The following is a 22,496-nucleotide window of genomic DNA, read 5'->3' as shown; positions in this document are numbered from 1 at the left end:
GTTAATAGCTTGGAAACAGCAGTGTACATATTTAAATACATGTGCCTTTAAATTGGCTAAGAAAAATATATATCACATTACAAAGAGATATATTTCATGACTATGACATGAGCCCAATTTTATTTCACTAACTTAGCCTTCAGCTATCTATAGTCAAAATATAATTGTAAAAGAATTAACAATGATATCTATTGGAATATTTGTTTAATAGCACAAATTATTTCTATTAATTTGAGAAATTAATAATCAAGCACATTTCTGAGGCTACATGATTTGTGATAATGCCCGTTATTTTTTATCAATTTCACAGAAATCTAGATAAACCTGCAAAGAGGGAATCTTATTTTAAAAGTTTCCTCCATTGACTTAGTCTGTGTACTTGTGGGTGGGAGCATTTTCTTAATTCCTAATTGATGTAGGAAGATCCAGATGATGTGGATGATGACCTCCTTGGGCAGGTGAGCCTCCACTGTATGTTAGCCAGACACCAGGAAGTCTACTGTGAAACAGTCTCTCCCAGAAATGGCTGCATAAACAGACCAGAGCAATGGCAACATTTATAGACATGTTAATACGGAAAGGGGAAATTTCGAGAATTCCAACTCCTAGACAAGGAACTACAGGGAATTATTAACTGCTGGCAGAAGGAGAATTAGCCTATTCCAGGGATGAGCTCTTTACTGGCTGTCCTGTGCAGGGTGGTGAGTCCAGAAACTATATATATATATATATATATATATATATATATATATATATATATATATATATATATATAGTGTGTGTATATATATTATATTATATATATATATACAAAAATTGACCCATCAGGAAGTATTTATATATCCATGCATACACATATATATGTGCATATGTAACAATAGTAATAAAAAGAAAAATAGGCTATCAACTTGAGGCTTTGGGGATGGGGTAAGAGAGGGGTTGGAGGAAGGTCCTGGGGCATGCAGGAAGTAAGTAGAATAGAGAGGGCAATGTAATTCTATTTAAATAAAAATTTTATTTAAAATGAAAGTTAGCTGAGCAAGCCAGAGAAAGCAAGCAGTTAGCAACATTTCGCTTTGGTCATGTTTCAAGCTCCTGGTTTGAATTTCTGACTTGGCTTCCCTGGATGGATGATGGGCTGTACCCTGTAAAGTAAAACAAGGCCCTTTTCACCCCAACTTAGTTTTGGACCCTGTTTTGTGACAGCAACAGAATTTATACCAGTAGAGATAGTTATATTTTCCTCTGATTTTACAGGAATGAAATAATGAGGTTTGTGAATTAGTGGGAAGGACATTAATCCTCTCCTTGAATTTCAATACAGATTTTCTATGAGGTATTGGCTAGCCTATATCTGCATAATATAATGATTTAATTTATTACTTTTACAAATAAGCCTAGTATATGCCTTAACGATTCATTATGACAGTCTAATATGTTGAGTTGATGAATTCCCTTATTGTTGAGGTAAAATCTTTATCTTCCATTTTGGGATTCTCTAATTTCCTCCAATAATATAATTTAAATCTCTTATACTCTGAACACTTCAATTTATTATCCAGGTCATCTTCTATGGTGGCCCATTTCCTCAGATCTATTTTTCAACATACACATTATACAAACTATTCTATTACTTGTTTTTATTTGTGTCATATTAGCTAAGCTAATTATTTTATTTGTTATAAGAAATCCATGACAGTCTAAGAAATAGAATCTAAGAATTAAAATCTTCATAGTTATTGTCAATTATGCATGACATTTTGTATGAAATATACTCTACACCTTGCTTATGAAGATTTTCAGTAATTGGGGCTTAAAGATGAAGTTCAGTTTAGATTGCTCAACATTCACATAAGACTCTGGGTTTAATTTCAAGCACAAGCAGTAGCAGCTGATCCCTACTCCAAACACACACACACACACACACACACACACACACACACACACACACACATAAACACATGCACACATGCTCACACATACACACAGATACATGCTCACATGCTAACAAACACATACATACATACATGCACATACATATGCATATATCCACAAATGTATGCACACGTACATGTGTACACACACATATGCACACACACATGCACATACATGTATTCACACATACACAAATTCTTTATTTATTACAGTGAAGTAGTTGTCATTTTATACCTGTTGTTCACACAACAATATCTTTAAGGATAGAAGATAAAAATATCATCATTTAAACTTAGATAATAAGTAGAAAATTTTCATCTATGATATACTAATTCAAAGAGTACCATTTTGTTATATTTTATTTATATTTTACTAATTCATAAAATTAAAGCAATATATAATTATTATACTAAGATATTTACCATTGGCTAGAATAATACTTGCAAGTAACACATACCTTTACTTATTACACTTTAGTTTTCTAGTAACTTTGAAGGTTTTTGTAGTTAACTCTTAGCTAGATGAATTGTTTTTCTTAGCATATTCTTATTGTTCAAACTTCTATGCTCCTTCCAGTTCTTATATATGTTGCCTCAATAAAGTATTTCTTAATATTCAGGACTTTTTCATGGATTCTAAGAAATGCATTTCTTAGCTCAAAAGGTATAGGCTTTCCTTGGCCTTGACACATTTACAATTTCACACTGTATAGTTTTTCCATATACTTTGATATAGCTGGATATTACAAGTTTGAAATGACTTTTTAAAGATTTATAGATTAAAATGCTAATCTTCAGTTATTGCTTTTGTTACAATTTTTAAATATCTAATCAGATTGAGCCTCACTCCACACACTTACTTACCATTTATATTGTGTCTTCTGAGCCTCCTCTGTGTCTGCTTTCATCTTTGATTCTAAGGTCTTTAACAATGTCTACATTACATTTACTTTGTTTCCATTATTTCCCCAAGTCAGCTGTTATGTTCTGATTGCTTTCAGTCTATAAAATCTTCGAACTTAGATATTTGATATGCTATTAAATACATAATTGTGCTATTTTCTAACTTTAAATGTTCTAAATAGTAAGTCTAAGTGTGTAGATACGTTGTTTCTGTCAAAGAAGAGGAGAGAGCAGGGACCTGAGAAATGGCTGGGTGGGTAGGAGCTCTTTCTATGAAGGGGAGGTGATCTGAATTCAAATCCCCAGCATTCATATGAAGTCTAGAATGGCCTCACTGTTGGGGGTAAAGGTAGATGCTGGAAGCTTGCTTGTCAGCCAGCCTGGATAAAAGGGTGGTCTTCAGCTTCAGTGGGAGACCCTTTCTCAAACAGAGATAGAGAGGTCCTGACAAAGACACCAGGTATCTTTCTCTGCCTCTGCATGCATTCACATGGGTATATGTACCCTATATACACGGACACACATATCACACACGTACATCACATGAACACATATGCCACACTAAAAAAAAAAAATAGTTAGAAAGTGAGGAGCAACCAAAGTACTTCTCTATCTTCAATTTTAATTTAATTAATTAATTAAACATTTCTTTGAGACAGCATCCTACTGTATTTTGCAGGCTGCCCTCAAACTCCTGAACTAAAGATTTCTCTCTCTCTCTCTCTCTCTCTCTCTCTCTCTCTCTCTCTCTCTCTCTCTCTCTCTCTCTCTCTCTCTCTCCTCTCTCTCTCTCTCTCTCTCTCTCTCTCTCTTGCTTCAGTCTCCCAGGTAGATGGAGATATGTCTCCATCCCCAGCTTCTTTTTTACTTAAATGCCAAACATTTCTAAAGCTTCTTGAAAATTACCTATTGGTTAGTTATGTGTTTTATGATGATTAAAGTATTTCTGCAATCAGATATTTACCTAGCAAAGCATTAAGTTATTAATTCTGGTATTAATCAGTATTAATACCCAAAATCAACTTTCCTATCCCTCAAAATGATGGAGCTTCATTTTGATCTTCTCTTAATATCATCAACTTTTAAATAATTCCAGTTAAGAAAGTAAATCTTGCTAAAATGGATATTGGTGATTCAAAAGGACAGGTATCTAAATCCAGTTCCATTACAGGCCTGCTGTTAGCCTATTGAGCTAGGAAACACTATTGAACTATGCCTAACCGTATGAGTATAGGAGCCAATTTGATTGTCTTATTATAGGTCTAAGGGAAGAAACTAAAATGTCAATAAACAGTGTAAAACAGTACCAGACTTTCATATGGATGGTTTATATGAGATATTGTCTACACATGGAGTCCAGTCATCTGCTCATTGAAGTCCTTTAATACAATTTTGTTAATATTTTCATGTTTGTTTTTAGAAAAATGTGGTATTATATGAGTATCTAGATATAACCTTTTTGTTAGAAAGTGTGATGGGTGGTTTTTATCAGCTTGACACAACCTATGTGGGAAAAATGAATCTACAGTTGAGGAATTGCCTCTATCCCATTGCCCTGTAGGCAAGCCTGTGGGACACTTTCTTGATGAGTGATTAATGTAGGAGGGCTCATCACATGGTATGTAAGAAGTACCACCCCTGCGCAGGTCATCCTGAATGATATAAGAAAACAGGTTGAATATAGGTTGGTTGTCCTGTACTTTACTACTAATATCCACTTATGAGTGAGTATATATAGCTGAGTAATACTCCATTTTCCTTACCATTCTTCAGTTGAGGGGCATCTAGGTTGGTTCCAGGTTCTGGCTATTATGAATAATGCTGCTATAAACATAGTTGAGTGAGTGTCCTTTACATACTCTCAGAAATGTCAAACATTTCTCATAACATTTTGAGTTGATAAATAGAGTGTTGTGTCATAGTAGTACGTACTGGCCTGAAATTTTCAATTGGTCATATTGGAATTGTTATTTTTGGCACAAAAACATTAAAAGTAGGTTGTAATGCAGAATTTTCTGGAGGGAATCAGTCCTGACTTTACCACTTCTTACCCATTTAACCTCGCTATATTGTAATTTTCTCATTTAAAAAAAAATGGAAACAAGACCATTGCCTATACAGTAGGGACTTTGACAGGACTAAGTGGAAATGATTAATAAATGAAGTTCTTAGCATACAGTAACTTCTTAATAAACACAAAGTATTAGTGTATAGTAATTTCATAATAAACACAAAGTGTTCATTGTAGCTGTGATCGTAAGTTAGTTGTTTGGGCTTTAAAAATATACTAGTGTTGTGAAAACCAATGATTTTATTTTTTAAACATCTCTACGGAGTGACCAAGTAAAACTTAATACTTGTCTGGACATTTTTGGAAAATGTTTGTCTGTTCAAGGAACGCATGTCAGAATGTAGCATGGTACTTATGTCAATACTGAGCACAATGACATCAGTGTTGCATGCAAGGTCTCTTGCTTAAATGAAACTATGATTCCAATGAATTGTTCTGAAGTGTATTGCCTGCTGGGCTTTTCTGAGCTCCACTGCTGAGAATGTATAGTGTAGCATAGGGGAAAATGTGTAGAGGAAGTTGATTTTGCAATTTTTGAAATTGGTCTTATGTTATTTCCTAAATCCACAGATGTGATCTTAGGATAATACAATTTTTATCTCAGGGGGAGGAAAGTCCTTTTTAAAAATAACAATTTACATTTAAATGAAATACAATTATTCGTGTCATTCACTATTTACCTAAGGATATATTAAAAGAGAATTTCAATCAGCCAAAGAGGATTTAAAGGATTTTGCTTATATGAGACTCCTTTGGAAAGCTTAGGACTTCTCTTTCTTATCCTTGCCACATTGCTATAGATTAATTTATGTTAAGATTTATAACACTGGGGATTTACAATGCTAGAATTATCTAAGGTTAATATTTAATCAACATGAATTTCTGGTCATTAAATTCCAGTGTGTGGCCAGACATACCTTAGGAAAAAACCACTTAGTAAGAGAAAATTCAGAGTATTAAGTATTATAGAGCCTTCATTGTGAGTCACAGGCTAACTGTTAAGACATTTGCTACAAGAGTTTATTATTGCTATTCTAATGCTTTTAATGAAAAAATAGCAATTCCTATCAAACTTTCATATTATCAATACAAAAGTTGTTATACTTCCCTGAGTTACATGAGTACATTGTACATAGTCATAAAATCAATTTATCTAATTAAAGAATATTTATTGAGTACATACTCTATCAGTTCATATGATTCAGACACTGGCAATCTGAAGAAGAAGGCATTTCCAACCCTAAGCAGCTCAGGGAAGATTGGTACTAAAATCAAATGCAGTTAAAACAAACAAACAAACAAAAAAACACTGTAAAATCATATTAGAAGTTCAACCATAAGGAAATTAAGAAAAGAGTATGAATATTCAGCTTGATTTTCCTTTGCCTCTTTAATTTTTAACCCTTGAAATTTATCTCAGTTACTATGGAGAAGCTGCTGAACTAACCCTGTTAACATTAAGTACCTATCTTGCCAACTTTCAAAGTGCCTGCCTATAAGAAGACTGGAGAAGGGGAGGCAGGCTGTGGTTGGGTCTGTAGATTCCCTAGTGGTAGGATCATCTCTAGTGGATGCTTCTCAAACCTTGGTATACAAGCACACATGGACTGATGTGAAGGTTGGCCACTTACTATATAAAAAAGGGTGTCTCATTTAATTTCAAAGAATCAGTCTACTATGGGCTACATTATCTCATTATGATGAAGTTATATATTAGTAATAAAAAGGTAGGCAATTTGGAAAGCAACATATTTGTATGAACCTGACAAACTTGAGAGGACTTTGGAAGATGAGAAATATAGAGATGTTAAAGTCACTGGGAATTCAATTCAGAACAGGTAAAATGTATCGAAATCTGAAAGATCCATGGAAAGGATATTATTAATATATTTGCTTAAAGTAAAGAAAAAGGAAAACTCTATATGGAAAATTTAAAGAGCCCCCAAAGAAATTAGAATAATATCAAAATGTTAAAGGAGACTTTAATGCATTTGAAACTTTAGATAAAATAAGCAAGTTTTATGAAATAAAATAATCATCCTTAAAATAGACTCAGATAAAATATAAAATATGCTACTTGGTTAGGTGTCAAGTGTCCAGAAATTGAACCCATAGCAGTCACACATTAACTCTTAAGATGCTGAACCTGGCAAATAGCACCAGGCATCAATAAGGTATCAGAAGTGGATTTATTCCAGAAGAAATAAAGAATATTAATATAATATTTTATTAGAAACTAACTGAAATTTGGGCCCCATACACATTCTAATATTAAGAAAGATATAGAAAAATTAGACATCTTAGGGGAACCCATGGTAAACAATAGAAAGAATTCAACAATGCATGCCTAAAAAATGTTTATTTGTTTAATACAATGTTGGCAAGAATATTAGTAACTATCCTCAAGTATTTTTGTTTGTTTTATTTTGCTTTTGAATTTTTGAGACATTTTTCTCTGTGGTATAGGCTGGCCTCAAACTTAAAATCCTTCTAGCTCAGGCTTCTAGATACTAGAATTAAGTGTTTGATTAATGTCAGTTTGGGAAGTTGGCATCTTACCTTAGAGATAAAGCTGCTGCTAAGTCACTGAAGAAAAAGGAGACATTATTTCCATAAGAACTGTGAAGATTATAAAATACAGGATATGTGCATTTAATGCTGACCTCTAAAGAGCAATTGTGAAATGTTAACATTGAATAGTGCATGAAGGCAGGGCTTCCCAAATGGAAATCTGTAGAAATTCCATTTAACAAAATAAGATTGATGCTCAGCTAACTGGTACAAAGAACTAAAATCAGGGGGTCATTTCCGTGACGTGTTTCTGAATTCATTTCTCCTCATATCCATATTACATTTACATGAGGCTTATGTATTTTAAATTTCATGTTTGAACTACTTGACCAGATAGTTTATTTTAAACTTTCATATTAAAATACTTTAATAATACCTTTGGCTCAATGATAAATAAAAAAAATTGCAACAAATTCAGGAAAACAAAACAATCAACTGATTTTATTGTCAGGTAGTTATTATTTCATGAAAAGAAGGTCTAGATGAGCTATATCAAGCAGTGGGACTTAGCTGTAGAGGTTTCATACTGTAGATATCATTATTATTTGTCATTGTTAGTTACTCATTCCTTTCTGTGTCTCCTTATTTAATATTCTAAAACCCATACCTTGATAAATCATGAAATATTTGGAAACTCAATATACTTTATCTGTTTTTTTAATGTTTAAAATTCCTATTGATAGATTGAGAAAATGTAGATTTATATGCTTTAACTTTCTTCAATCTATTTCCTAAACAGGTTGTTAATGGCCTCTTTTTAAAAAAAAATTTTGTCAAATAGTGTTTCAGGAATAATAAAATATACGGGCTAATGTTAAATAAATTTAACGTTGGAACCCTAATTTCATTTCTACTTCTTTTCCAGCTGTTTTTATGTGTAGTTCACACTTGTGCAGTTGACCTACTAGGTGGGCTTCTCTATCTTCTCCCTCTTTGTGTCTAATGACCTTTATCTTCCATGTTGTTGGAGCTACCCACTCCCAGAGCCATGAGCAACAAATACATTTGTATCCTACTCCTCCAAAGACCTCAATTTCAGGACACCATTCTCTGGCCACAACTTACCATCCCTTTAAATACATATTTTAGAGCCCTTTGTGACAAATGACCTTTTGTCATAAGTGACCACCAGTGAATGTTTTCTACTTCTCTTCTCTATTGCCCATCATACCTTGGATTTCATTATAATCACTCTTTTGCTTACATTCATAATTTTACCTTTTGATGATTCTTTCTATTATGTTATGCTCCCTTCCAAATAGCATCCAAGGTCGAGGATGAACTGATGTGATGTACAGTTCCTAGTGACAAGAATCTAAAGTGTAGATAAAATGTGGAAAGGCAGAGGGACAGGTTAGAAGGTTAGTCTACCAGTATTTAAAGTGGCCTGAATTCAAGGACTGAACATCAGGAGAGACCTTATTCTGGAGGACATGAGAACACAGAAGCCTCCTTTGCTGTATGATGGCTTAATATCTGAGGATAATATTAGAGAAAAGCTAATTTACATTTGATTTGACACTAGGTTGCTAAGTCAATCAAGTAAGGATTGAATGTGTTTGTATGTTAGGATTTCCTGTGAGGAGACCATACAACTCAAGGCAGAAGTTGTCTGTGCCAATTTTTCAGAAACAGGTCAGTAGCAGCGTCACAGTAGACTTTTTATAATCAGAGCATTTAACAGTCTTTTAAAATATGAATGCACTTACACGTGTAGTGATTGAGTGTTTTGAGTAAAGAAAATATCCTGGATCATGGGAGTGGGAAACATATCATAAAAGAGAAAAGTAGGAACAGCACAGGGTCCTTGGAACTTCTGAGGCCTGGGGATTCCGAGGGCAGGAACGGCAGGGTTGAAGCACTTTAAAGAACTTCCTAGGAGAAAGAATGAGAAGTCCCTGCGTTCCGGTTTTGTGTTTGGATTCTTAGATTTAGACCTTGTATCCTTAAGAATATTATACAAATATTATTACCTCAAAAGGATAATCATCAATCTCAGTTTCACTTTGCTGTTCCATACTTAGGTATTTCTTTAGGGAAGAGGGCAGAAGATGAGGATCTCTTATACTCACAATCTCCCTGCTTTGGAGTTCACCCATTGCTGTCTGGATTTACTAAACCACTATTAATTTAAATTCCATAAACTAAACTGATAATAAACTACACATCATTGCACTGTCTCAGTATGGTTTTGTGATATATATATATACATATATATATATATATATATATATATATATATATATATATATATATATATATATATATATAGAGAGAGAGAGAGAGAGAGAGAGAGAGTTTAATTTTCTCTCCTGCTTTTCCCACAATAACTGAAGAGACAAAAACTCTGGGCTTATTCCCAATCCATTTTTAATAAAGCAGGTTCAGAAACTATGTGTGGAATTTGGATGGAAAAGGATGAGATGAAGCGAGGTGGAAACTTAGAAGCTGTGCTAGCCAAACCAGGAATATGAAGCAAAGTTAAGGTGAGATAAATCCTCAAGCTGAAAAATTTCTAGTTGATATCCTCTTATTACTCTGACTTTCTCATTTGAAGATACAATCATTAGTCATTCTTCTGTGGGATAGCCAACCATTTGGCACATAAAGTACATCAGAATACTCAGGAGATATCAATGGAAGTCAGTTTCATAGCACATTAATCATGCTGACAGAATACTATCAGAAATTCCATAATTTTATTTTATAATAATGCACCCTTAATCAAAAATTAATATTATATATATATATATATAAAATTAACATCTACATTACACTACATTATAGGTGCTGGAAACATGCTTAGGAGCTCTTGAGACCCTTCTGGAAGATTCCAGTTTCCTTCCCAGCACCAACCTTGGATAGCTAAAAACTGCATGTAACTCCAGTTCAAGGGTATCTGCCATCCTCTTCTGGCCTTCACAGGCATGCATACATGTGATATAAATTTACACACAGAGATAGTAATTATTATTTCATGCATATATTCTCATCCAATGTAGGGCTCAGGAGTCTGTCAACCAAGGGTGGTTTGCGTGTGTTTAGTCTGTTCATATAGGGCCTGGGAGAAGAACTCCCCAATTAAAGTTTTCTCTCTATTCCATCCCGTGAGTTATACCTTCATTTTCAGCTACATTACTACAGACTATTCTGTTTAATGCGCTCATTAGCTCAATTATCTCAGTATCAGTCACTGGCATTTCAGGTTGCATGTTCTTAATCCAAACGTTGAATTGGCGAGGCCTTTTTCACTAAACTGCAAGAATATTTTTGAAGGAATAAATGGGGAGAGGGAGGGGCATTTATAAAGGACAAAGGTTTTTGTGGCAGACCCAGGGTAGGATACTTTTGGTAGCTTGAGTGCAAATGAAATTTGGAGGCTGAAAGAAGGCACATTAGAAAGTTATGCAGAGATGGAGAGGTGTGGCTGCAAATAGCTGTCTACTTGGCAGTGAATACCTGACTCTGAATATCAATAAGATCACCTTAATGACTGGCCTTCATTTGATGACTAGGATATGACACCTGTCTGATCAAGGAGCATACAGGATTGGACAAACTGTAAGTTTACATTTGAAGGAAAAAAGCTACCATTTGAAAAAAAAAGTGTGTCAAATAAAGATTTTAAAATCAATATGAAACTGTTAGAGTGAGTGTCTGAGTGATTAATGAATGAAAACATGTAAAAACCTGGGAATTGCTGGTGCGATCTTATAGCTTCAAGTAGATACAAATGCATATTACATCTGCAGCTGTTGAAAGAGGTAAGAGGAAAAAGAAATATCTAGCTAGTATTTGGGGTAATGTTTTAAGCAGCTGGGTCCACAGCCATGCTTGGATTGTTCTTATAATCACCAGGAAGTGTAGCAGGTGATATTGCATAGAAGCTGGCTATCCACTTGATAAATGCACAGGCTGCTATAAAGTGGAGTGGCGAAGTCACCATAAATGCCACTGAAATATGATGTTTAAATGTGTTTTGGGTAAAGTCAGGAGTGCATAGTAAAAATGATGAATTGACTCAAATCTTCCATCCTTGTTTTGTTCTTTTAAGTATAGTTGTTTCAGTCCCCAGGACACTTAGAACGCATGTCCCTAAAATAAAGCTTTCTGTTAAAGTAATTGAGTGTTTCCCACTATTACATAAATCTATTCGCTGGTGTTTGATATTCTTGGAAAGTCAGATGGCAGGCATTTATTACTATCAGTGGGACCTTCTTAAGAGAAAAATCACAGTTGTTTAATAAGACAAAGCCAACTTAATGAGTTCTAGATCTGTAATGTTCTTAGAAAGAAAAAATGTTCATAAACTAATTTGAAATTTAAGAAAGCAAGACAGTAAAACAGTGGTCCCTGCTTATTTTCCTGAGTAGCCATGAAAAATGTATCTGTATTGTAATTCATACTGACATATTGTAATACAGTAGCAGTACCACAAAGACTTAGAACACACCTGAGTTAGACGCCATAGGCTCAGCTCTCTCGTTTATTGAACACCAGCATTTGAACTTGGAATAAGCGCCTGGGTTATTGTTTGTCTGTTTCTTTGATAAGAAGGGGAGTACTAATAGTGATTGTTTCTTTGTGTTCCTGAGACAATTGCAGGAGATAACAAAGTATGCACGGCATAATGCTTTGTGCATACAGGTTATCCAGATTAGCTTACAATAAAAGATACAAGAGCCTTTTCATCATACAATCTCATGTCTAAAACTGAAAAAATTGATACTCAAACTTCACATAAATTTTGAAAAATTTTCCCATAATGCTGAAAGTTCTGGCAGCTGAATAGCTTTTGAAGAGAGTGTACTGCATAAATGGTGGACATGAAATATTTTCTCAGGGTACATAAAACCCACAATATTTTTTACTCTGTTTTCATTCTTTGTGATGATGAACCAGAGAGCTTCAAAAAGACTTGAGAGGGTAAACAGACTCCATAATCGCACCATTTCCACTTTCATTGTTGTTCCTCCAAAATTGGGGGCTAAGGTGGGGGTGCTGGGCCTCTTTGAGAGTCAGGAGAATAGATATAATTGGAAAGACTTCCTCAAAGCTATCTTCTTCATATGTCCTCAGATTTTTTAGTGGAAGTGGTAAATAATCAAAATTAACCATTGAATAAATGAAACTAGAACTCACCTGAGTTCACTTGTGGATCTGCAAGTAGCAGCATCGCTAAGATGTGACTAAAGTTCACCACATACGATGGATTTATTGAAAGTGCGGTATCAGAAATCAGGGATTACGTGACAATTTTCTCCTCATAACAGCCTTGATTCATGTTATAGCAAGACTTTTAAAAAAATAGTTCCATATTTTAGCTTGCTATTCTTTGATAAGAAATGAAATTTTGATAATCTCGGGTCCAAGGTTTGATGTGAGTGTTAGGGATTCTCATATGGTTGTGTAACAACCCAGTTTTAGGATGGAATGTGGAGTCCTATGCTAAAATTTACTACTGACTATCACAACGTCATGTGTGCATCTGGTTTTTAGCACTTCCCACCTCCTGAGAAAATGCCTCTGTTCTCAGTTATCATTTTCTCTCTAAACATATTGGTAATGGACTTAGCTGGGAGATGTGAGCCACCCAAATGCAGGGAAACAAATCAGATCCACAGACCCATAGCACGAAGGTAATAGTCACAGACACTTTTAACTGCTGCTTGACAAGTGTAACTAATACAAACAGAAAAAAAAGAAATGTTTTTGCTAACATTCTCAATTGAATGGAGAAAGCCAGGGCAATTGCAGTCATATAAATTGCTATTTAATATCTAACCTGAAGCAACAGGGTAGACTACTAACCCTAAACACAGACAATCTAATAAAGACCACATAGGCCAGGGAAAATTGCTATTTGCAGTTCAACAAACATGATTGGGAAAGGAAATAAAGTGGAAAAGGCAGAAACATGAAAATTAAAGGAAAACAAACTCGGACCAGATGTTGTGAATCTGTTTTTCATGCAGAGATGCTTCAATGCGAGGAATGGCCTTCCAGGCAAGATTGTTGGGAGAATAACACCGAATTTGTTCAAGTTGGTTTGATTAGATGGTCTGAATGTGGAGTTTTACAACTAAAAGGGGAATAAGCGGCATAGGTTAACTGTGCTCTTTGCATTTTAAAAAGAAAACAAAATTAAAAGATCTTGAATAAAGATACAGATTTCTTAGCATGTTGTTTTGTCAGAACACACACACACACACACACACACACACACACACACACACAAACACACACACACACACAATCCCGCACAATGTCTTCTTTTACAAATTCAATAACGTTTTTAACGGCTTACCCCTCATTCTAACAGCAGGTTTTTGTTTGCTTGCTTATTTGCTTCTTTGTTTTTAAATGAGTGTGTGGTGTGTGTGTGTGTGTGTGTGTGTGTGTGTGTGTGTATGTGTGAGTGTGCACATTAGTTTCCCACAGAGACCAGAAGAAGGCACCAGATCTCCTGGAGCTGGAGTTAGCTATGGTTATAAGCTTCCTACCGTAGATGCTAGGAACCAAACGTGGCTTTCTGAAAAAGCAGTACATGCTATTCACCACCGAGCAATCTCTCCAGCTCCTAGCAGCAGATTTTTGATGTCTAGTTGCTTTTATTCCAGGTTTTATTAAGTGGCTGCATTAGAGGACTTCCACTAGGCGCCTGGGCTGTAGCCCTGACTAAAGGGACATTTGTAGAATGGGTCTTGACCAAGCTTCCTCTTGACTGCAGTGTTTTGGCCAGCTTATCCTGGTCCCAGGAAATCACTGCAGCTCTGTATGTGGCTGCCAGCCATGTCAACAGTCATTTTCAATGTTTCTGAGGCATAAAAAAAGTGTTCTTAAGCATGGATTTCAGAAATAATAAAATTAAATTAACTTTCTAGTACTAAAATGGGAAATTTTACACATTTTATGCCTCTTTTTGTCTTAGATCTTCTCTAAATTGAACTAAAATATCTATATATGATGTCATGAGTTATATTTTGCAAGTTGTGAAAAATTAACGAAAATACTTAAAAATCAGCAAAGAAACAGAGAACATGAAAACCATACATAAACTATCTATAAAATAATATTTATAAATTTATATTAGAATAAAACTCTGAGTTTGTTTAAAAGAATAAAAACCTTGTTTTTATCAGTGCTGGGTATTTAACCCAGAGCCATGGCCATGTCAGCCTAATGCTCTGTCACTGAACTATATCCAGTTCCAGACAGATAAAACTTTTAATAAAGTGTTCAGATTTCACATACATGCCCCTCTATAATCTCACTATAACACAGTTCCTTTTCCCTGTGCGTAGATACATTTGCTGAAATTGTATGTAACTATGCAATATATTGAAGATGAATATATAGAGAGGCCATGCATGGAGGTACATATCTGTAATCCCAGCACTCAGAAGATAGCAGTAGCGAGGTTGAGGCTAGCCTGGGCTACATAGAGTTAAGTCTGTCTCAATATAATCCAGGTGATACAGAGTATTTTGTGAGAAAAAGACTCATATTCTCAAATCAGTGTTATTTATATGTCAACATGTCTATTGACATATTTATAGGTAGAGATAAATAGATAGATATGATTTTAATTTTAGTTTCTTTGCAATAATTACAAACAAAATATAGAACAAGAGTGTGTCTCATGGGAATAATTGGTTTGATATTTGAGAGCAAAATATAGGAGATCATTTCGACAGGAGGATGCTGTGCTCAAATTTAGTATAAATTCTGTGGCTAGGGAAGGGGGATACTCTAAGTAATATACTCCATAGTAATCTTGCCCTCTATAAAGCCTAGACTGTTCTTTTTTTTTCTCATGTGGAGAGATGCTGTTTTAGAAGTTAATCAATAGAATTGAGTAGCAAATTTAATATTCTTGGGGAAAATGAAAACAATACCAGTTAATAGGCAGCTCATTTCTTATCACATTTTCTTTATCTTTCTCTTTTTCTCCTTCCTATAGTTTGTTCTGTGCCACAAATTTCTAGGATGCCATTTAAAATAATCCCCAAATTTATATATCTGTACTAAAATAAATCTTAAGAGTACCCTAAAGTTGTTCTATATTTTAAACCAAGAAATAGCACCCAAATGAATATTGTTTTCCCCAAGAGTATCCAAGAACTGAAGCATTCAGTATCCTTTTCCAGTCACAGATACTGAATGGCTTCGCTCTGTTTTTATTTACTTTTTTCTTTTTCTTTTTCTTTCTTTCTTTTTTTTTTTTTTTTTTTTTTGAAAATGTACCAGAATACTAGAACACTGCTCACTACTGTGTGTTCCTGCTGACAGTCCTGATGTTCAAGCTGGTAAAATCCTCACAGCTACTGTTTGTTTGTTGGTTGGTTTGTTTTTGCACTCAATGTTTTATTATTAGATGCTAATAGGTTCAGGTTCTGCAGGAGAGGAAGCCATGGGACAATTAACATGAAGCCGGTAGGGATCGAGAATGGCTGCGGTCTGTTTGACTTTTTCTCTTTGTTTGTGTTGTCAATGTAAGAGTAGCATCAAGTGCAGTAATCCCGCCTTTTAATCTTGCTCCAAAACAGCTCAAAAGTAGGAGTGTTAATCTTCATTTGCTAATTTATTCTTCTAGAGCTATCTCTTAACCCTGGTGACATTTCTAGAATGCAACCTTCAGGTTCCCTCTTCTGTAATGGCTCCATACAGAACCAGCATGTCATTGTTAGGAGAATTCTATCCTTGTGAGCTTCGAAGAATAAAAATTAACCGCCTAAACAAGTATAAATTATGTCTCATGCCCAATTAATTTAGTGTAAAAGTTTACATTATTTACAATTACATATCATAATAGTATAATAATCACTTGTGAATCTTATATGAAATTCCAAAAATCATGTGAACATGCAATTTCCTTTTCTCATCACACATTTAGAATATCTGAAAAAGATGACTATAGAATTACCATATTGCCGAATCCCATGAGACTTTAACGTTTATGGTATGGTTGCAGATCAACAAAATTATATTCAGAGTTAAAATTAAATACAACTTTATTAAAATTATAATCACATGCCTATAATCCCAGTACTGAAGACGCCATGTTGGAGAAATAGGTTCAAGATCAGCCTATGCTATATAAACCATAAATAGAATAATGGGTATATTACCTACACAACAGGCCTGGAAAAGAATAAATCTCAAATGTTCATGATACTGTAGTGACATATGTAGAAGCTGGAAAGGCTAGGGAAATAGCACCAAACATTTTCTTATAGTATTTGAAAAGGTGAAGGATATTCAAATTTCTACATTGTTACCGGTATACATTTTCAGGCAATGCGTACTGTTAGATATAAAGGTATAAATACCTATGATTTTCTTGCAGTCCTTAAAGCTAAATGCAGTCTAAGCTGGACATGAATATATACAAAAACTTCTTCTTAAAATTCAATCATTTATTATTATTCTATGATGAATATTGGGGAAGGCATGTGAATGCTATGGCACACACGTAGAGGTCAGAGGACAATCTTGGGACTGAAGAGTTGTTCTTTTCAGCCGCCTTTATATGTGTTCTGGGAATTGAATCCAGGTCACTGGGCTTGCATGGCAAACCTCTTTATAGATCAAGCCATCTCTCTGGCCCCATTCTTACTGATGAAACAATATTGATGAAACTTCTATTTGTCCCATATTGAAAGTGTACATTTTACATCAGGGTTTACTCTATGTCATATATTCTATGGGTTTTGACAATGACGTGTGTTGTGTGTTCACCATTAGGATGTTATACAGATGGCTTTACTACTTTGAGAAGCTCCAGTGCTTAACTTACGTATTCTACCAGTTATTAGCCACTGGTCTTTCAGTGTCTGCTTAACCTTTTTTTTTGAGGGGGGGTTCACACTGTATAGTTGTAATCATACCATATGTTCCCTTTCCATATAAACTTTGTGAATGCATTTATGTTTCTTCCATGATAATTTTTAGTTGATAATTCATTTAATCACTTTTTGTATTATTACATTGTCTGCATGTTCTGCAGGTTGGCAATTCACATACTGAAGGGCATTTTTATAAACAACTCCCCATCATGGCAATGATAATATGCCTATGTAGTGTGAATTTAGGTTGACAAATTATTTGCCAAGTAACAAGAAGTATAATTCTTATATTGTACTATACTGAGCCTTGTAAGCATTGGCACACAGTCTTTGTAGTGGTTACCCCAAACTGTATTTATTCCAGGAGTGAGGGAAATTTCCTGTTGCTCCACCTCCTCTCCAGCATTTATTGTTCTCAGTGTTATGAATTTCAGTGTGTTAATAGATGTGTGTAATATGTTCCTTTGAGAGTACTTGAGAAGAGACTGTTTTGAAAATATTTGCATTTACTTATTTAAGGCACTTTATAAACTCAGATTAGATGTCTGCTTAGGTCTTTTGCTTGTCATTAAATTAGATTTTTGTTGATTATCACTAAATGTTAATAATTACTTAGAGGCTACAGATATGGCTCAGTGGTTTAGAGCACTGGCTGCTCTTCCAGAGGACTAGGATTCCATTCCCAGCACTCACAGGACAGAGCACAGGTGACTTTAATGCACAGTCTAGATCTGATGGCCTCTTGTGGCCTCCATGGTCAACTGCAGGAATGTGGTGCACATCTATATTCTCACATAAAACAGTAATACACATAAAATACATTTTCTAAATAAAAAAAAAGAATTCTTTGTAAAACTATGATACTAGTCTTGCCTCTTTACATGAGTCCTGGAAATGTATTTTAGTCTGCCTTTTTTTTTTTTGTCTTAACAGTCCCTTGCCAGTACAGAAAATTTTCATTTATTGAAGCCCAACTTATTAAAAACCGTCTTTCCCTAAATTGCTTTTGGTAAGCTTGTTTGATTGTAGCATCAGGAAGGAAGCTAGAACCTAGAAGACCTGTGTATGCACATTAGCCTCGAAGTAATACTTGCATAACTTTTTAAGAGACATTAATCATTGTGATTAAATTCATGCTAAAAAGAAATTTTGACTACTATTAAATAGAAACAAATAACAATTACCTTACACACAGCTGCTTTCATTTGCTTTTTCATTTCATGACTTTTTTGTGAACAAGAAAAAAAACATTCTGTATTTTGGTTATTGTTTCTGGAACATTTATCTGTCTTTGTGATGAGTTTTAAATGAACAGATGTAGATCCAGGTATATAAAGATGGAAAACATTTAGTTATAATTAAACCCAGCTTCACTCTAAACTCACATATACCAGGTAAACTGAGCTCACATTAATCTTTCCAATTTAGTAATGTCATTTTATTTTGCTCTTGAAAAAGAAAACCAAGAAGCCACAGCACCCATTTTTTCTTGTTTTCATCATTCAGAAATTATTATTATTATTATTATCATTATTATTATTTTGTCACAGACCCAGGTATCAGGTGCGGGCACTGTTGGTGCTGTATTCTTTCTCAGTTCAAGTTCCTTTCCCTCTAGGCTTTCTCATTGTTATAGTCAAAGTCTAGATTGAGTCATGAGAAAATATACTTACTTCTCAACAGTCTCATATTTGCAAATAAAATATGCTTACAGTTTCAATCTATTGTATGGACTGTTGATTTATAAGATTGCATTTTGGAGACCAAATAATAACTAACTTATTTTCATTGCACTTCTTTTTTTTTTTTTTCTACATTCCTTGAAGCAGTGAAGTTGACCTTTACGTTCTGGCTTTTATTAGAGAAAACTAAATAAGTAAGAAAAAATAATGTGGACATTTCTGTAAATGCCTTTGAAATCTCATTGTGCTCTCTTGCTCCAGTGACGGCAGGTGGAGTTAGCCTGAGAAGCTGGCAGGGGACAGAGTGTTCAGGGTGACAGATCAGTTCCATTTAGCCCCGTGTTTGGTTCATTTCCAACATAACAGAAATCACCCTTTGCATTCCTGGATGGCTGTAACGAATCAATGGGAATTGCCAGTAATTCAGCAGTTCCCTAGTCTTAAAAGTATGCATTGGTGCCCACATCAGAATGCTCCATCCTCCTGTCGCATCAAAAGGCAAATGGAAAGCTACTCCGGAGCCTCAGACCAGCTGCCTTATGTGTCAGCTTTCAAAGCGCAATATTCTAAATATTCTTGGTCTATAACAACATGCTTTGTCTCTTTTAAATAGCATTTTTAAATTATCTAATTCCTGAGACCAGATGACTCTGTAGTTGAAAAAAAAAACTGAAGGAGAAACAGAACTCTAAACAACATTGCAATATGTAATAGAAATACCCAGTGCATCACAATATTCAGAAATAGATCAGTGAGCATTTGATATGGTATATTTAATTTTTAAAAATTCCTAGATGTTTACTGGCTATAGAGCCAGCATAAAACTTTTAGATTATTCACAACGGCTTTTTAACTTCATAAAATTTCCTGACAACACAATAATATTTATAAGAAATCAGCATAATATTTAGATATTCTATGTATGTGCAAAGTATGCAACATTTTCGTTTTCTTTTTCTATAAGTCTATATTTAAAATTTCATACCAATAATATTTCTACTACTCTGTGAAGATTTCATGATTATGGGAAGGTATCACAATAACGGAGAAGTTATGATATTTATATTTTATACTATACTTACATGTAATTTTGAAGGTCATTTTATCATCATATTCCACATCTTTGGGATGGCAGCCTCAGAGTAATTCTGGTTATATGCTTATTGTCTTTTCTTTCATTATTATATTTTCAAAATGTATATGGTCATATGAGACTTTTATATATGAATTCACATCTATAATTCTTCAACATAACAATATCATGGCTTTATTAAAGTGCGAACAATAGCCACAAAACCATCTGTAAGGCCAAACCAAGAAGAGACAAAACATACTGATTTGATCTGATTCTCTAATTTAACTAATGTGGTGGCTACCACACACATCAGTATTGTGTAGAAGAGATGACCATCCCATTCATTGTTCCTGTGTGTAATTTGTCTATTTACCCCATACCAAACTCAGTAGGAAAAAATAATTTATCACAGGCATCATTTCATCTTAATTAAACAAATTACAGAGTTTATTAGATAATTAATCTTCTGAGAATGAACATTGTTCTTCCTAAGTATTAATATACTTCATAGGACTGAAGAAAACTATCCATGCAATCTAAATTTGAGAACACCTACTGAACAGAGATGAAACACTCATTGTGTGCACATGTGTTGTGCTTTAACATGCCTTATGAATATACCTGAAAATGATAGTTTTTTTAATGTGTCATAAAAATGCATGTCTATGGACTTCCCAAAATGTAATTGTTGTGCTTTCACTTAAACTTTTATTTCATTATATAAGAGATAGGAACAGTAATGCTTGCACGTGTTTCCTGTTGCAATGGAACCATCCAGGTTTATTGTGTGTCTTATGATATATTCATAAGAGAATGCTACAGATTAATTTAAAAGCCTGGTGAATTTATAGTTTAATGTTTTCCTTTCAATTTTTCAATCAGAAATTACAGACTGAATGACTGGAATAACAAATTCTATCTATTTGTTGTGTGTAGCATAAATTCTAATTGGTCTTAATAATAATAATAATAATAATAATAATAATAATACCCAGAGTCAGATATCAGGGTGAAATCTGAAAGATCAGAGAAGCAGAGAAGCCAGCCACTACAAAGACTTCTTACCTCTAGGAATCCTCAGACTGAAAAGGAGCAATCAGCTCCTGTCTCCTTCTGCCTTATATTCCTCTCTCTGCCCAGACATATCACTTCCTGTCTCCACCTTCCTAGTGCTGGAATTAAAGGCGTAGGAATCCCAAGTACTGGGATTAAATGTGTGAGCCATCACCTCCTGGCTCTGTTTCTCTTTTAGACTGAATTAATCTTGTGTAGCCCACGGTGGCCTGGAACTCACAGAGATATGTCTGCCTCTGCCTTCTGAGTGCTTAGATTAAAGGTGTGTGCCACCACTGCCTGGCCTCTATGGCTAACTAGTGGCTTAGCTCCATACTCTGATCATCAGGCAAGCTTTATTTGTTAGATCACAAACAAAATGTCACCACAGTTGTGTTTAATAAACACATCTAGTTCGGCATCTGGCATAGTAGTTCATGCCTTTAACCTCAGCACAGGGGAGGTAGAGGCAGGTAGATCTCTGTGAATTCAAGGCCTACCTTGTCTTCACAGCAAGTCCCAGGGCAGATAGGGCTATTATACAGAGAAGTCCTGTCTCAAAAAAAATAAACAAAAAAACCCAAACAAACAAACAAACAAAACAAACAAGCAAACATGTAGAGCAACAGAACAAAACCAGAGACTCAAACATGAGTATGTATAACTTCAGCTATTGCATACTTAGGAAATATAACAAAAGAGGCTGGGGGCGGGGGAATCAAACAGTGCTGGGAAAATTGGATGTCCAAATGCAAAGAAATGAAATTAAAATTGTAGCTATCACCTTGTGCGCGTGTACACACACACACACACACACACACACACACACACACAAAACCAGCTCCAAATTGATCGAAGACCTAGTTGTGATAATTGAAACTGCTAGCAGAGGAGGGCCCTGGCTTGAACTAACCTGAAGACTTTCTTCCTACGTATTAGCTTCCCTGGTACCAGAAGATGCCATGTAAGCTTCCAAAGGAGGGAAGCCACCAAGAATCCTACCCAGCTATGATGCCTATGAGCCACAACAATGCCTAGCATTGCATAATAACCATAATGGTGAAGTCTTGGCTTGTATACCTTGGTGGGAACCAATAGCTCTCTAATTGCACTGAAGACACGTTCAACAACAGGGATATCATGCCTGGTACTTGAAACCTAGCCAAGTACCCAGAGCTAATGAAATCATGGATCTTGGAAGAGAACATACAGATACCCTTTTACTAAACCAGCAGAATCTCTAACTATGTTCTAAGTATTTGTCCTTATAACCTCAGATAAATATAGCCCTCACTTATCATCAGTGAAACACAACCCATTAAAATGCAGAACTGCCTGGATGCCTCCCAAACAGATCAA

General features: G+C 34.9%; 1 protein-coding gene across 4 annotated transcripts in view; it reads left to right on the top strand.

Annotated features, from left to right (window-relative positions):
• The window catches only part of Ctnna3 (catenin alpha 3), a 1,349,586-nt gene that overhangs the window by 959,954 nt on the left and 367,136 nt on the right, over positions 1-22,496 (top strand). Inside the window, exon 11 of one of the 4 annotated variants that reach the window (XM_059281474.1) lies at positions 9,862-9,965. The exons of the other annotated variants lie outside the window; for them this stretch is intronic. Coding sequence (XP_059137457.1) covers positions 9,862-9,953 — 92 coding nt within the window. The 3' untranslated portion in view covers positions 9,954-9,965. The remainder of the gene's footprint in view (positions 1-9,861; positions 9,966-22,496) is intronic. 4 annotated transcript variants of the gene reach the window in all.

The sequence above is a fragment of the Peromyscus eremicus genome, chromosome 16_21, assembly GCF_949786415.1.
Source record: "Peromyscus eremicus chromosome 16_21, PerEre_H2_v1, whole genome shotgun sequence".
Taxonomy (NCBI): Eukaryota; Metazoa; Chordata; class Mammalia; order Rodentia; family Cricetidae; genus Peromyscus; species Peromyscus eremicus.
This window is presented reverse-complemented; position numbering and strand designations above follow the sequence as displayed.